The sequence below is a fragment of the Tachyglossus aculeatus genome, chromosome 5, assembly GCF_015852505.1.
Source record: "Tachyglossus aculeatus isolate mTacAcu1 chromosome 5, mTacAcu1.pri, whole genome shotgun sequence".
Lineage (NCBI taxonomy): Eukaryota > Metazoa > Chordata > Mammalia > Monotremata > Tachyglossidae > Tachyglossus > Tachyglossus aculeatus.
In genome coordinates, this window is record NC_052070.1 from 35,516,838 (window position 1) to 35,533,102 (window position 16,265).

A 16,265-nucleotide genomic window follows, 5' to 3' on the forward strand; every position below is an offset into this window, starting at 1 on the left:
AAAGCACCGTTCTAAGCACTGGGGAGGTTACAAGGTGATCAGGTTGTCCCACGTGGGGCTCATGGTCTTAATCCCCATTTTACAGATAATAATAATAATGATGGCATTTATTAAGCGCTTACTATGTGCAAAGCACTGTCTAAGCGCTGGGGAGGTTACAAGGTGATCAGGTTGTCCAACGGGGGGTTCACAGTCTTAATCCCCATTTTACAGATGAGGGAACTGAGGCCCAGAGAAGTTAAGTGACCTGCCCAAAGTCACACAGCACTGGGATTTGAACCCGTGACCTCTGACTCCAAAGCCCGGGCTCTTTCCACTGAGCCAGGCTGCATTGCTAAGGAAGATCTTCCCCTCCACTTCCCAGTCCGTTTCCCCCAAACCAATGGGACTGAGCCTTTTGGGAGCCGGGGGACGGGATGGATCCAGGACTGGACCTTCCCTGCTCCCAGGACTTCTGGCTGGGATCGTTTTTTATGGTTTTTGTTCAACGCTTAATGTGTGCCAGGCACTGTCCTAAGCGCTGGGGTAGATACAAGATAATCGGGTTCGGACACAGTCCCTGTCCCACATGGGGCTCGCTGTCTTAATCCCCGTTTTACGGGTAAGGAAACTGAAGCCCAGAGAAGAGAAGCAGAAGCTCAGTGAAAAGAGCCCGGGATTTGGAGTCAGAGGTCATGGGTTCAAATCCCGGCTCCACCAATTGTCAGCTGGGTGACTCTGGGCAAGTCACTTCACTTCTCTGGGCCTCAGCTCCCTCATCTGGAAAATGGGGATGAAGACTGTGAGCCCCCTGAGGGACAACCTGATCACCTTGTAACCTCCCCAGCGCTCAGGACAGTGCTTTGCACATAGTAAGCGCTTAATAAATGCCATCATCATCATCAAGTGATCGCCCGAGGTCACACGGCAGACAAGTGGCATTAGAATCCGGGTCCTTCTGGCACCCAGGCCCGTGCTCTAGCCACTGGGCCACGCTGCTTCATTGCTGCCGAGGGCACGGCAGGGGAATGAGACCTCAAAAACGGCCGTTGAGGACTTCAGTCAATCAATCAATCGTATTTATTGAGCGCTTACTGTGTGCACAGCACTGTGCTGAGCGCTTGGGAAGTATAAGTTGGCAACAACTTGTGTCCCGGGTGGCCAAGTTACAGAAAGGAACAGTTCCTGCGGGCTGTCTACTTTTTAGACTGTGAGCCCGCTGTTGGGTAGGGACTGTCTCTATCTGTTGCCAACTTGTACTTCCCAGGCGCTTAGTACGGTGCTCTGCACACAGTAAGCGCTCAATAAATACGATTGATGATGATATTAGCTGGCGGAGCCTGCACCCTCACCCGGGGTGATACCGGCGTCTGGTCCTGGAGAAGGGACAGTCAGAAGTGGGGGGACAGGGCCGCTTGGTGGAGGGAGGCCTGCTGTTTGTGTAAAGGAAAAAAACACATAAGGGATTCTTGCCTGGTCAAAGGGTCAGGTCTGGTTTAGGGCCTCTCTTCTTCCTTGGTTACGGCATCCAGCGGAACTCTTGAAAAATGAAGGCTTCCCCAGTCCCTGCACGGTGCGGGATCTTCCAGGTTCATTCATCCATTCATAATTCATTCATCGCCATCCTCACCCCCCCCTCCTTGGCAGGGGCGGCGCTGATGAATGACCTGCGTAACCCCATCGAAGGGACGGGTCGCACGCGCTCTGCTTCTCCGCTCACGGTTTTAATACGGGCTTCCTGACGGCAGTGCGCCAAGGACGGCTAGCCCCTTGCAGTTTAATAAGCGCTCTCCTAATGCTAAACGACGCTTTTCAGCGCTTAGAACAGCGCTTTGCACCTGGTAAGCGCTGAACAAATGCCATTTATTATTTTCATTACACTCATTATGCAGCCTTCCCATGTTCAATAACGCATTCAGAAAATCTGGAACGAGTTGGCTTCTTTCCGCATTTGGAAGTGGCAATACGAACTAGAGTACGTCGTTTCTACTACAAAGAACGCCCCTGTAACCCCCTTTCGGGTCAGTACCATCTAACCCTGGCCGCTTTCCAGGACAGCTACCGTCAGAGAAGCAGCGTGGCTCAGTGGAAAGAGCCCGGGCTTGGGAGTCAGAGGTCATGGGTTCGAATCCCGGCTCTGCCACTTGTCAGCTGGGTGACTTTGGGCAAGCCACTTCACTTCTCTGGGCCTCAGTTACCTCATCTGTAAAATGGCAATGAAGACTGCGAGCCCCACGTGGGACAACCTGATCACCTTGTATCCCCCCAGCGCTTAGAACAGTGCTTTGCACATAGGAAGCGCTTAACAAATACCATCATCATTATTATTATTATTATTATCCCCAAAGCAGAGACAAGTGAGGCCTGGAATATTTATCCTGCTTGGTATAGTGCCTGGTCTGTGGCCGTGGCCACTTTATTTGGAGCCCCAAGCAGGCAGAAGAACGGGCGCTTTGGAGTTTCTAAAGAGCAGGAGCTTTGGTCAGTGGTCCCATCCCTAGCAGCTGCAGCTGGCCGGGGCAAACATCCTCATTCCATGAGAAATCCGCGGAAATCCCAACCATGTGGGGAAAGTAGCAGCATCCCCGGAATGAAGAGCTGGTGGGCAAAATGCCACCCCACATTCCCTCTCTTTCACCCTGTTTCCCTCACTTGCTTTCTACCCCAGAACTTGTTTCGGCCCGGCGCTCTGCAGTCGGGCAACCGAGCCGAGGCCCGGGCAGGCGATTCTTTCCGTCGCATCTCCGGAGAAGCAGAGCGGATGAAGTTCCTGCCGACTTCTTCAAATCCAAACGGTCGTGTAAAAAGGTCAAAATGTTCGATGTTTAAAAAAGCCTCCGCCGTCTGCGGAGGATGACATAAAACCCCTCGGTGAGCAGGAGGCCTGTCTGATGTTCGTGGACACACGAAATGGGTGCGGGTTTTAAAAATTCAGGAATCTGAGCCTATAATTCTGTCCAGTCGCAGATTAGCCATCTCGAATTGGGAAAACTAGCCCACGCGGCTCACGCCAAGACGCCGGGGGCCTCCCTTGGGGTCGGCTTACTCTCCGGAAGGCTGCATCTGCTTACAGAATGCATCGAACTGCTGCTGCTCCAATTCCGTCATGACTCTGTTGAGAGCATAAATCTGGACGGGAGAGAGAAACAAAGACGAAACCGTCGATCGACGGTATTTACTGAGCGCTTAGCCGGGTGCAGCGCACTGCGCTTTTTATGAAGACACGGTCGAGGAAAACTCGGCAGGGCTTGTTGATGGTGGGGAGGAGTGGGGTGATAGTCAGACCCCAACGAGGAGGCTGCAGCTGAAGGTTTTAAAGGCCAAGGTGAAGGGGAAAGAAATGAGAAACGGAAGTTTAAGAGTTGTCCAGGAAACCTAAGCCAAGAAACCTCAGGTTCATGCTCTCAACGATATGATCGAACACCTCGATCTAACGGCTGAATCGCGATGAGAAATTCCGCTTCTCTAGCCCCAGCTCCCTACTGCCTGTTTTTTTTGTTTTATATATTTCCTTGTCCAAATTCCGCTTCTCTAGCCCCAGCTCCCTACTGCCTTTTGTTTTTATTTTGTATATTTCCTTGTCCCTTATATTATTTTATAATAATAATATAGAATAGTCCCCTACAAGACTGTGAGCCCGCTGTTGGGTAGGGACTATCTCTATGTGTTGCCGACTTGTACTTCCCAAGCACTTAGTACAGTGCTCTGCACACAGTAAGCGCTCAATAAATATGATTGATTGATTGATTTAATGTTTGAGTACCTCACTGCTCCCAATGTGCCAGTGGCCCCCCACCCCAGCCCTATAGTAATAGATTGTGAGCCCCAGGAGGGACAGGGTCCGTTTCTCACTCCCACCTGTATAATCTCTCCCCGTGCTTAGTACAGTGCTCTGTACACATTAATTAATAATAATAATGATGATGATGGCATTTATTAAGCGCTTACTACTACTACTACTACTAATAATAATGATGGCATTTATTAAGCGCTTACTATGTGCAAAGCACTGTTCTAAGCGCTGGGGAGGTTACAAGGTGATCAGGCTGTCCCACGGGGGGCTCACAGTCTTAATCCCCATTTTACAGATGAGGGAACTGAGGCTCAGAGAAGTTAAGTGAGTTGCCCCAAGTCACACAGCTGACAATTGGCGGAGCCGGGATTTAAACCCCTGACCACTGACTCCAAAGCCTGTGCTCTTTTCACTGAGCCACGCTGCTTCTCTATTTATTTATTCCAGTATTTATTCCTTAATAAATTACTACTATTATAATTTATTAATTTAATAAATTATTACTATTTAATAATTACTATAGTATACTATGATTATTAATTATTTAATAATTACTATAGTAATTATTACTATTACCTGAACCCCCTCTCAGGGACGCACCTGGAGAGTTTCCAGTCCTCTACCGGTCTCGGCTATGGGAGGGAGAGTCACCATTCCTAGCTTGGCCAGTGGCTAGCGAGAAGGCAATCTGCCACAAGTCAAAATCAATTAAGCAATCAATCGTATTTATTGAGTGCTTACTGTGTGCACAGCACTGTACTAAGCGCTTGGGAAGTACAAGTTGGCAACATATAGAGACAGTCCCTACCCAACAGTGGGCTCACAGTCTAAAAGGGACTGCCTACTAAGCGCTTTAACAAATACTATTAAAAAAGGTATCAAAACATAAAAAGAAATAAAAAATCATAACTATTAGGTGGCTACACATTCCACACTTTAATGAAATTTTTTAGACTGTGAGCCCACTGTTGGGTAGGGACTGTCTCCATATGTTGCCAATTTGTACTTCCCAAGTGCTTAGTACAGTGCTCTGCACATAGTAAGCGCTCAATAAATACGATTGATGATGATGATGATGATGAAAATCCAGTCTTTTAAGAAGGTCAACTGGGCGAATGTTCCCCTGCCTTCTTACTCCCAAACTGGCTCTGGCTCAGCCCTGGGTGGGCGTACGGAAAAAGAGTCTAATCAAGGGCAGTTCCAGAGGCAGATGGAGGGGCAATTTCCCTCTCTAATGTGGTACGGTCCTGGAGGTCCTCCCCTCCACCGATGCCAGCCGAGAACTCGATGCCCCCGGGGCATGGCCATCATCAATCGTATTTATTGAGCGCTTACTGTGTGCAGAGCACTGGACTAAGCGCTTGGAAAGTCCAAGTCGGCAACATCTAGAGATGGTCCCTACCCAACAGTGGGCTCACAGTCTAAAAGGGGGAGACATCATCATCATCATCAATCGTATTTATTGAGCGCTTACTGTGTGCAGAGCACTGGACTAAGCGCTTGGGAAGTACAAGTTGGCAACATATAGAGACAGTCCCTACCCAACAGTGGGCTCACAGTCTAAAAGGGGGAGACATCATCATCATCATCAATCGTATTTATTGAGCGCTTACTATGTGCAGAGCACTGTACTAAGCGCTTGGAAAGTCCAAGTCGGCAACATCTAGAGACGGTCCCTACCCAACAGTGGGCTCACAGTCTAAAAGGGGGAGACAGAGACCAAAACCAAACATACTAACAAAATAAAATAAATGGAATACGTACAAGTAAAACAGAGTAAGCTTGTCAGCTGTGTGACCTTGAGCAAGCCACTTAACTTCTCTGTGCCTCAGTTACCTCATCTGTAACGTGGGGATTAAGACTGTGAGCCTCACGTGGGACAACCTGATCACCTTGTATCCCCCCCCCAGCACTTAGAACAGTGCTTTGCACATAGTAAGTGCTTAACAAATGCCACCATTATTATTGAGAAGCAGCGTGGCTCAGTGGAAAGAGCACGGGCTTTGGAGTCAGTGGTCAGCGAGTTCTATTGTTCGCTCCCAAGTGCTCAGTACAGTGCTTTGCACACAGTGCTCAGTAAACGTAATTGGCTGAGAGCCCTACTGAGAGCTCACCTCCTCCAGGAGGCCTTCCCAGACTGAGCCCCCTCCTTCCTTTCCCCCTCCATCCCCCCGCCTTACCTCCTTCCCTTCCCCACAGCACCTGTATATATGTATATATGTTTGTATGTATTTGTTACTCTATTTATTTTACTTGTACATATTTATTCTATTTATTTTATTTTGTGAATATGTTTTGTTTTGTTCTCTGTCTCCCACTTTTAGACTGTGAGCCCGCTGTTGGGTAGGGACCGTCCATCCCCGCCTTACCTCCTTCCCCTCCACACAGCACCTGTAAATATGTTTGTATGTATTACTCTATTTTACTTGTACATATTTATTCTATTTATTTTACTTTGTTAATATGTTTTGTTTTGTTCTCTGTCTCCCCCTTCTAGACTGTGAGCCCACTGTTGGGTAGGGACCGTCCATCCCCGCCTTACCTCCTTCCCCTCCCCACAGCACCTATATATATGTATATATGTTTGTATGTATTTATTACTCTATTTTACTTGTACATATTTATTCTATTTATTTTATTTTGTGAATATGTTTTGTTTTGTTCTCTGTCTCCCCCTTCTAGACTGTGAGCCCGTTGTTGGGTAGGGACCGTCCATCCCCGCCTTACCTCCTTCCCCTCCCCACAGCACCTGTATATATGTATATATGTTTGTATGTATTTATTACTCTATTTTACTTGTACATATCCTATTTATTTTATTTTGTTAATATGTTTTGTTTTGTTCTCTGTCTCCCCCTTCTAGTCTGTGAGCCCGTTGTTGGGTAGGGACCGTCCATCCCCGCCTTGCCTCCTTCCCCTCCCCATAGCACCTGTGTATATGTATATATGTTTGTATGTATTTATTACTCTATTTATTTTACTTGTACATATCCTATTTATTTTATTTTGGTAATATGTTTTGTTTTGTTCTCTGTCTCCCCCTTCTAGTCTGTGAGCCCGTTGTTGGGTAGGGACCGTCTCTAGATGTTGCCAACTTGGACTTCCCAAGCGCTTAGTACAGTGCTCTGCACACAGTAAGCGCTCAATAAATACGACTGAATGAATGAATGAATGGCTGACTGACTGGGTTGGTTACCCAAGCCCCCCTGGCCTCTTGGGCATCCCCTGGATGGGGACGGTTTGGGACAGAGATGAGCCTTCCCGCGGCGCCCCAGTCCGGAGCAGTTTTCCTGGGAGTTGGGTGGCCCAGACGGACCTCTAAGGGTGGGAATGAGAGGGAGCATGTGTTCTGGCATACTATCTTCCAGGTCATTCATTCAATCGTATTTATTGAGCGCTTACTGTGTGCAGAGCACTGTACTAAGCGCTGGGGAAGTCCAAGTCGGCAACATCTAGAGACGGTCCCTACCCAACAACAGGCTCACGGTCTAGAAGGGGGAGACAGACAATGAAACTAAACATGTAGGCAGGTGTCAAAATCGTCAGAACAAATAGAATTAAAGTTCTATGCACATCATTAACAAAATAAATAGAATAGTAAAGAGGTACAAGTAAAATAAATAGAGTAATAAATCTGCTCAAATATATATACAAGCGCGTGGCTCAGTGGAGAAGAGCAGGGGCTTTGGAGTCAGAGGTCATGGGTTCAAACCCGGGCTCCGCCAATTGTCAGCTGTGTGACTTTGGGCGAGTCAATTTCTCTGTGCCTCAGTTACCTCATCTGTAAAATGGGGATTGAGACTGTGAGCCCCACGTGGGACAACCTGATCACCTTGTAACCTCCCCGGCGCTTAGAACAGTGCTTTGCACATAGTAAGCGCTTAATAAATGCCACCATCATCATATACAAAGTGCTGTGGGGAGGGGAAGGAGGTAGGACGGAGGGGATGGGGAGGAGGAGAGGAAAAAGGGGGATCAGTCTGGGAAGGCTTCCCGGAGGAGGTGAGCTCTCAGTTGGGCTTTGAAGGGAGGACGAGAGCTAGCTACGTCAGATTTTAGCGCTCCACAAAGGCTTCTCTGCCTCTTAAACAGAGACCATAATGGCCGGGAGATTAGCGGTCACTGAAAAAGCCCTACTGAGAGCTCACCTCCTCCAGGAGGCCTTCCCAGACTGAGCCCCTTCCATCCTCTCCCCATCCCCCCCAACCCTGCCGCCTTACCTCCTTCCCTTCCCCACAGCACCTGTATATATGGATATATGTTTGTACGTATTTATTACTCTATTTTATTTGTACATATTTATTCTATTTTATTTTGTTAATATATTTTGTTTTGTTGTCCGTCTCCCCCTTCTAGACTGCGAGCCCGCTGTTGGGTAGGGACCGCCTCTATACGTTGCCAACTTGGACTTCCCAAGCGCTTAGTCCAGTGCTCTGCACACAGTAAGCGCTCAATAAATACGATTGAGTGAATGAATGAATGAAAATCTGGTGCAGGAAAAAAATAAAGTCTTACAGAATGGACTTTTAAAAATGTTTTATTTTGAATGGCTCACAAAATACCTAGCTTTCCCTACCCACACTCTTCTCTGGCTGTGTCTTTCACGGTCTCCTGTACTTAGAGTCAATCAATGGTATTTACTGCGCACAGTAAGCGCTCAATAAATACGACTGAGTGAATGAATGAATGAAAATCTGGTGCAGGAAAAAAATAAAGTCTTACGGAATGGACTTTTAGAAATGTTTTATTTTGAATGGCTCACAAAATACCTAGCTTTCCCTACCCACACTCTTCTCCTGCGGTGTCTTTCACGCTCCCCTGTACTTAGAGTCAATCAATGGTATTTACTGAGCACTGTTTGTGCAGAATACCAGACTAAGCACTTAGAACCTGCAACTAAAGTTGCAGGTTTTTTTTTTTCATCACGCTCGGATTAAACTCCAGCTCCTAATTCAAATGTTTCAAAGTTCTCCATCCCCCAGAAATGTTTTCCCTCATTAACTTCACCCATTCTCCTGCCCCTTAGTCAACTCCCTCCACACATCGGCCAAGCTCGCTCTCTTCCTCCCTTCAAAGCCCTACTGAGAGCTCACCTCCTCCAGGAGGCCTTCCCACACTGAGCCCCCTTTTTCCTCTCCTCCTCCCCACCCCGCCTGGCCCTACCTCCCTCCCCACAGCACCTGTATATATGTTTGTACAGATTTATTACTCCATTTTACTTGTACATATTTACTATTCTATTTACTTTGTTAATGATGTGCATTTAGCTTTAATTCTATTTGTTCTGACGACTTGACACCTGTCCACATGTTTCGTTTTGTTGTCCGTCTTCCCCTTCTAGACTGTGAGCCCGTTGTTGGGTAGGGACCGTCTCTATATGTCGCCAACTTGGACTTCCCAAGCGCTTAGTACAGTGCTCTGCACAGAGTAAGCGCTCAATATATACGATTGAATGAATGAATGAGTGAACTGTATTTGAGCGCTTAGTGTGTGCAGCACTGTACTAACTGCTTGGGACAGTACAATAGAACAGACACATTCCCTGCCCACAGTGTGCTTATGGTCTAGTATAATCCCCACTCCCTCCCTCCAACCCATTCTGGTCATCACTTTATCTATGTGTTCCTCCTCGGGTGCTCACTACGTGCAGGGCACTGTACTGGGAGCTTGGGAGAGTATTTACAACAGAGTTGGTAGACACGCTCTCCGTCCGCAATGAGCTTGCAGCCTAAAGACTTTATCTAATGATGGCATTTGTTGAGCGCTTACTATATGGAAAGCACTGTTCTAGGCGCTGGGGAGGTTACAAAGTGATCAGGCTGTCCCACGTGGGGCTCACGGTCTTAGTCCCCATTTTACAGATGAGGTAACTGAGGCACAGAGGAGTTGAGTGACTTGCCCAAAGTCACTCAGCTGACAAGTCCCAGAGCCGGGATTTGAACCCATGACCTCTGACTCCAAAGCCCGGGCTCTTTTCCACTGAGCCACGCTGCTTCTCTATTTATTCTCTAGAGTATTTATTACTCTATTTATTTTACTTGTACATATTTGCTATTCTATTTATTTTATTTTGTTAATATGTTTTGTTTTGTTGTCCGTCTCCCCCTTCTAGACTGTGAGCCCGCTGTTGGGGAGGGACTGTCTCTATATGTTGCCAACTTGTACTTCCCAAGCACTTAGTACAGTGCTCTGCACACAGTAAGCGCTCAATAAATACAATTGAATGAATGAATCTAAGCATTCATACTCGTGTTGGATACGCACTGATGAAGGACTCTCCCTCCCATCAGGTATGACAGATGAGCCCCGGTCCTGATAAGATCTTTAAGGGCTGGGACTAGTTCTACTCTTTAATGTCTATGATTGTACATTACACACTTGAACTCATTTCCCTTTGCAGTGATTAAGCAGACACCAGTAATACTCATTAATACTCCCATGTCGTCTTTTTCCCACATCACCACCTGCTTCCCTCCAAACCGTCGGTGGCTTGTCGGTAACCCCACACGGTGTTGCTCTCTGGGTCCTTAATAATAATAATAATAATAATGATGGCATTTATTAAGCGCTTACTATGTGCCAAGCACTGTTCTAAGCGCTGGGGAGGTTACAAGGTGATCAGGTTGTCCCACGGGGGGCTCACAGTCTTGACCCCCATTTTACAGATGAGGTCACTGAGGCACAGAGAAGTGAAGTGACTTGCCCAGAGTCACACAGCTGGCAATTGGCGGGGTCGGGATACGAACCCGTGACCTCTGACTCCAAACCCCAGGCTCTTTCCACTGAGCCACACTGCTTCTTTCCTCTTCACTGACTTCCTTTTCTTCATCGTTACCAACCACTCATTCTCCTCTACAATGAAGCACTCTCGAGTCTTCCCCATTTTCCAAAAAAACACCATTTACGCCTAGCCAGTACTTCATCTTACGCCTATTTATATTAATTTCTGTCCGCTCCTCTAGACTGTAAGCTCACTGTGGGTAGGGAATGTGTCCACCAACTCTATTATATTGCACTCTCCCCAAGCGTGCTCGGCCTATAGTAAGCACTCGATTCATTCATTCAATCGTATTTATCGAGTGCTTACTGTGTGCAGGGCACTGTACTAAGCGCTTGGGAAGTACTCGCTAAATACCAACGATGGACCGATCAAACCTCCTAGAGAAATTCTTCTTACATTCCTGGCCGAGAACATTTGCTGGAGTGGACAACTGTTCTAAACTGTTCGGGTAGAGAAGCACGCCTGCTGGTTGCGCTGACAGCATTAGCTAACTTGTATTTAAGGCCAACGGGCTTTCTTCAGATGATAAATTCTGGAAGAAAAACATTTAAAAGCAATACGCGGTTCAAGTGCAAAAAAACCGACTAGGTCTCCTATTACTGCCCTCCGTAAAGTGCTCGCCCCTTTCCCGGTTTTCCTAACTGGCCCTTGTTATGGAAATCTATACTATACTTACACTTTGGGGTTCAAGTTCAAAAAAACCGACTAGGTCTCCCATTACTGCCCTCCGTAAAGCACTCGCCCCTTTCCCGGTTTTCCTAACTGGCCCTTGTTATGGAAATCTATACTATACTTACACTTTGGGGTTCAAGTTCAAAAAAACCGACTAGGTCTCCCATTACTGCCCTCCGTAAGGCACTCGCCCCTTTCCCGGTTTGCCTAACTGGCCCTAATTATGGAAATCTATACTATACTTACACTTTGTGCATCCTAATTTAACAGAGCTCAGACAGCAGTTTTACTTTGGAAGGGTCCTACCTTTTTCTTCTTTTGGCACGGCTGTTTCATGGCTGACCCGTTACATGTTAAGATCATAACCACACAGTCACAGGTGAAGTACACACACATGCATTTCTACACATGTAAAACACGCACGTTTCCTTCTGCTGCTCTTCCCTTTCTCCAAGGCTCCCCGGGCCCACACACCCTCTTTTGATTTTCTACTTCTAGCTTTCTTTTTTTCTTTTTAAGTGGAATTTGTTAAGCGCTTACTATGCGACAGGGACTGGGCTGTGCACTGGGGTAGATACAAGATAATCAGACTGAATACCGGCCATGGCCCCACCTGGGGCTTACAGTCTTCATCCCCATTCTACAGATGAGTAACTGAGGCAACAAGGTCAGGCAACAAACAAGTGGCAGAGCAGGGATCAGAACCCTGTTTATTTTACTTGCACATATTTACTATTCTATTTATTTTATTTTGTTAATATGTATTGTTTTGTTGTCTGTCTCCCCCTTCTAGGCTGTGAGCCCGCTGTTGGGTAGGGACCGTCTCTAGATGTTGCCAACTTGTACTTCCCAAGCACTTAGTACAGTGCTCTGCACACAGTAAGCGCTCCATAAATAATGAATGAATGAATGCCCACCCCCCAGACCTCCGGCTTCGTCCCCTCGGCCTCCCCTTGCCCCTTCTCCAAGCCCGTACAGTGCCTGGCACATAGTAAGCGCCAGCTGTCAGCTGTGTGACTTTGGGCAAGTCACTTGCCTTCTCTGTGCTTCAGTGACCTCATCTGTAAAATGGGGATTAAGACTGTGAGCCCCACGTGGGACAACCTGATCACCTCGTATCCTCTCCAGCGCTTAGAATATATGTATATATGTTTGTACATATTTATTACTCTATTTATTTATTTATCTTACCTGTACATATCTGTTCTATTTATTTTATTTTGTTAGTATGTTTTGCTTTGTTCTCTGTCTCCCCCTTCTAGACTGTGAGCCCACTGTTGGGTAGGGACTGTCTCTAGATGTTGCCAACTTGTACTTCCCAAGCGCTTAGTACAGTGCTCTGCACACAGTAAGCGCTCAGTAAATACGATTGATTGATTAGAACAGTGCTTTGCACACAGTAAGGGCTTAGCAAATGCCATCATTATTATTACTATTATTATTAACCTAGGTCCTTCCAATTCCCAGGCCCGTGCTCTTCCCGCTAGGCCACACTGCTTCTCCGTCATCCGAAGAAGGGTAGCGAAGGGAGGGGAAAGCAAGGAAACTTTGACTTCGTCCCCCTTCTCAGGCTCACCTCCGCTCTCTGCCTCTGCTTTAGTTCCTGCTGGGCTGACTTCTGCTTGGCCTTTTCCAGCCGGTTCATGGGCTCCTTGGCTTTAGGTTTCTCCTTCCGCCCTGACGGATCCATGGCTGGTCGTGACAGACGGGTGGAAGCCAAGCAAGAGAACTGTGGGACCGTTAGAAAACACAAACGTACAATTAGATGCAGTTACCCCAGGAATCCTTCACCTGATTCCTAGCACATCCCTCACGGGGAGTCAGAGGTCATGGGTTCAAACGCCGGCTCCGCCAATTGTCGGCTGTGTGGCTTTGGGCAAGTCACTTCACTTCTCTGGGCCTCAGTGACCTCATCTGGAAAATGGGGATGAAGACTGTGAGCCCCCCTCCTTCCTCTTATCCCCCTCTCCATCCCTCCCGCCTTACCTCCTTCCCTTCCCCACGGCACCTGTACATATGTATATATGTTTGCACGGATTTATTACTCTATTTATTTTACTTGTACATATCTATTCTATTTATTTTATTTTGTTAATATGTTTTGTTTTGTTCTCTGTCTCCCCCTTCTAGACTGTGAGCCCACTGTTGGGTAGGGACCGTCTCTATACGTTGCCGACTTGGACTTCCCAAGCGCTTAGTACAGTGCTCTGCACAGAGTAAGCGCTCAATACGATTGATTGATTGACAACCTGATCACCTTGTAACCTCCCCAGCGCTTAGAACAGTGCTTTGCATATACTAAGCGCTTAATAAATGCCATTACTATTATTATTATTATTATCCCGGCTCCGCCACTTGTCATCTGTGTGACCCTGGGCAAGCCACTTCATATCTCCGGGCCTCAGTTACCTCATCTGTAAAATGGGGATTAAGACTATGAGCTCCATGTGGGACAACCTGCTCACCTTGAATCCCCCCCAGCGCTTCGAACAGTGTTTCGCACATGGTAAGCGCTCAACAAACACCATTATTATTATTATTACTATTTCTTTCCCACTGTCCCCAGGCTTTAGGGTCAGCAAGAAGTGGGGGACAAGACGGCTGCGGCCTCGTGAGGGGGAGAAGGTGAGGCCCGACGCCTAAGAGGGGCCGCAAAGGCTTCGGGGACCAATGTCCCCTCCAAGTCGATGGCCACCCCTGGGGCAACCTGATGACCTCGCATCTCCCCCAGCGCTTAGAACAGTGCTTGGCACATACTAGGCGCTTAACAAACGCCATTATTATCATTTCCTCAGCGCCCACCCCGTTGCTCGTGAGGGGAAGAAGGTGAGGCCCGGCGCCCAGGAGGGGCCGCAAAGGCTTCTGGGACCAATGTCCCCTCCCAGTCGACGGCCTGGAGCCCACGTGGGGCAACCTGATCATCATCATCATCAATCGTATTTATTGAGCGCTTACTGTGTGCAGAGCACTGTACTAAGCGCTTGGGAAGTACACGTTGGCAACATATAGAGACAGTCCCTACCCAGCAGTGGGCTCACAGCCTAAAAGGGGGAGACAGAGAACGAAACCAAACACACTAACAAAATAAAATAAATAGGATAGATATGTACAAGTAAAATAAATAAATAAATAAATAAATAGAGTAATAAATGATGATGACCTGATGATGATGATGACCCAAAGGCTTCTGGGACCAATGTCCCCTCCCAGTCGATGGCCTGGAGCCCACGTGGGGCAACCTGATGACCTCGCATCTCCCCCAGTGCTTAGAACGGTGCTTGGCACATAGTGAGCGCTTAACAAATGCCATCATTATTATTACCTCAGCGCCCACCCTGTCTCTCCTGAGGGGAAGAAGGTGAGGCCTGACGCCCAGGAGGGGCCGCAAAGGCTTCTGGGACCAATGTCCCCTCCCAGTCGACGGCCTGGAGCCCACGTGGGGCAACCCGATGACCTCGCATCTACCCCAGCGTTTAGAACAGTGCTTGGCACATAGTGAGCGCTTAACAAATGCCATTATTATTATTACCTCAGTGCCCACCCCGTCTCTCGTGAGGGGAAGAAGGTGAGGCCCTATGCCCAAGAGGGGCTGCAAAGGCTTCTGGGACCAATGTCCCCTCCCCGTCGATGGCCACCCCAGGGCCCAACTCCGCCCTTCGACGGCCTGAAACCCACATGGGGCAACCTGATGACCTCGCATCTCCCCCAGCACTTAGAACAGTGCTCGGCACATACTAAGCGCTTAACAAACGCCATTATTATAATTACCTCAGCGCCCACCCTGTCTCTCCTGAGGGGAAGAAGATGAGGCCCGATGCCCAGGAGGGGCCGCAAAGGCTTCTGGGACCAATGTCCCCTCCCAGTCGACGGCCTGGAGCCCACGTGGGGCAACCTGATGACCTCGCATCTCCCCCAGCGCTTAGCACAGTGCTCGGCACATACTAGGCGCTTAACAAACGCCATTATTATTATTACCTCAGCGCCCACCCCGTCTCTCGTGAGGGGAAGAAGGTGAGGCCCGACGCCCAGGAGGGGCCGCAAAGGCTTCTGGGACCAATGTCCCCTCCCCTTCGATGGCCACCCCAGGGCCCAACTCCGCCCTTCGACGGCCTGAAACCCACATGGGGCAACCTGATGACCTCGCATCTCCCCCAGCGTTTAGAACAGTGCTCGGCACATACTAAGCGCTTAACAAACGCCATTATTATAATTACCTCAGCGCCCACCCCGTCTCTCGTGAGGGGAAGAAGGTGAGGCCCGACGCCCAGGAGGGGCCGCAAAGGCTTCTGGGACCAATGTCCCCTCCCAGTCGACGGCCTGGAGCCCACGTGGGGCAACCTGATGACCTCGCATCTCCCCCAGCGCTTAGAACAGTGTTCAGCACATACTAAGCGCTTAACAAACGCCATTATTATTATTATTACCTCAGCACCCACCCCGTCTCCCGTGAGGGGAAGAAGGTGAGGCCCGACGCCCAGGAGGGGCCGCAAAGGCTTCTGGGACCAATGTCCCCTCCCAGTCGACGGCCTGGAGCCCACGTGGGGCAACCTCGCATCACCCCCAGCGCTTAGAATAGTGCTCGGCACGTAGTAATTTTTTAACAAACATTATTATTATTATTATTATTATTATTATTATTATTACCTCAGCGCCCACCCGGTCTCTCCACCTCGCGGGTATCCTCCTCCCCGGGCGCAAAATGGCGGCAGGAGGAGGACGAGGGCGATCGGAGATTCGGAAATCGATTGCCTCGGCCTGCGGTGGAGCTCGAGGACGCGCACGAGGCTCGGGCGCGCGCACCGGGGCAGGGACGCCCACGGATGAATGGGAGGGGGGGGGGAGGGAGGGAATGCCGGAGTCGCGCAGGCGCAGAAGCAGGGGTAGGGCCCGCGCAGGCGCAGAAGCGGGGGCAGGGCCCGCGCAGGCGCAGAAGCGGGGCAGATCATCCATCCATCCAATCAATCATCCAGTTTATTGAGCGCTTACTGTGTGCAGAGCACTGTACTAAGCGCTTGGGAAGTCCAAGTTGGCAACATATAG

General features: G+C 48.7%; 1 protein-coding gene across 3 annotated transcripts; it reads right to left on the reverse strand.

Moving 5' to 3' along the window:
• Positions 1-2,349: 2,349 nt before the first annotated feature.
• LOC119928956 (small vasohibin binding protein) lies at positions 2,350-15,939 on the reverse strand. Of its 3 annotated transcripts, none has more exons than XM_038747527.1 (3): positions 15,870-15,939; positions 12,802-12,954; positions 2,350-3,108 (listed from the first exon to the last, which is right to left on the reverse strand). In XM_038747527.1, the coding sequence occupies exons 2-3, from the start codon at positions 12,913-12,915 to the stop codon at positions 3,022-3,024; spliced, it is 201 nt and encodes a 66-aa protein (XP_038603455.1). In that variant the 5' UTR covers positions 12,916-12,954; positions 15,870-15,939; the 3' UTR covers positions 2,350-3,021. The 3 variants fall into 3 exon arrangements, with proteins under 3 accessions (XP_038603455.1, XP_038603453.1, XP_038603454.1); XM_038747525.1 differs by lacking the exon at positions 2,350-3,108 and adding an exon at positions 3,120-3,283; XM_038747526.1 differs by lacking the exons at positions 2,350-3,108; positions 15,870-15,939 and adding exons at positions 3,120-3,283; positions 15,440-15,550.
• Positions 15,940-16,265: the final 326 nt, after the last annotated feature.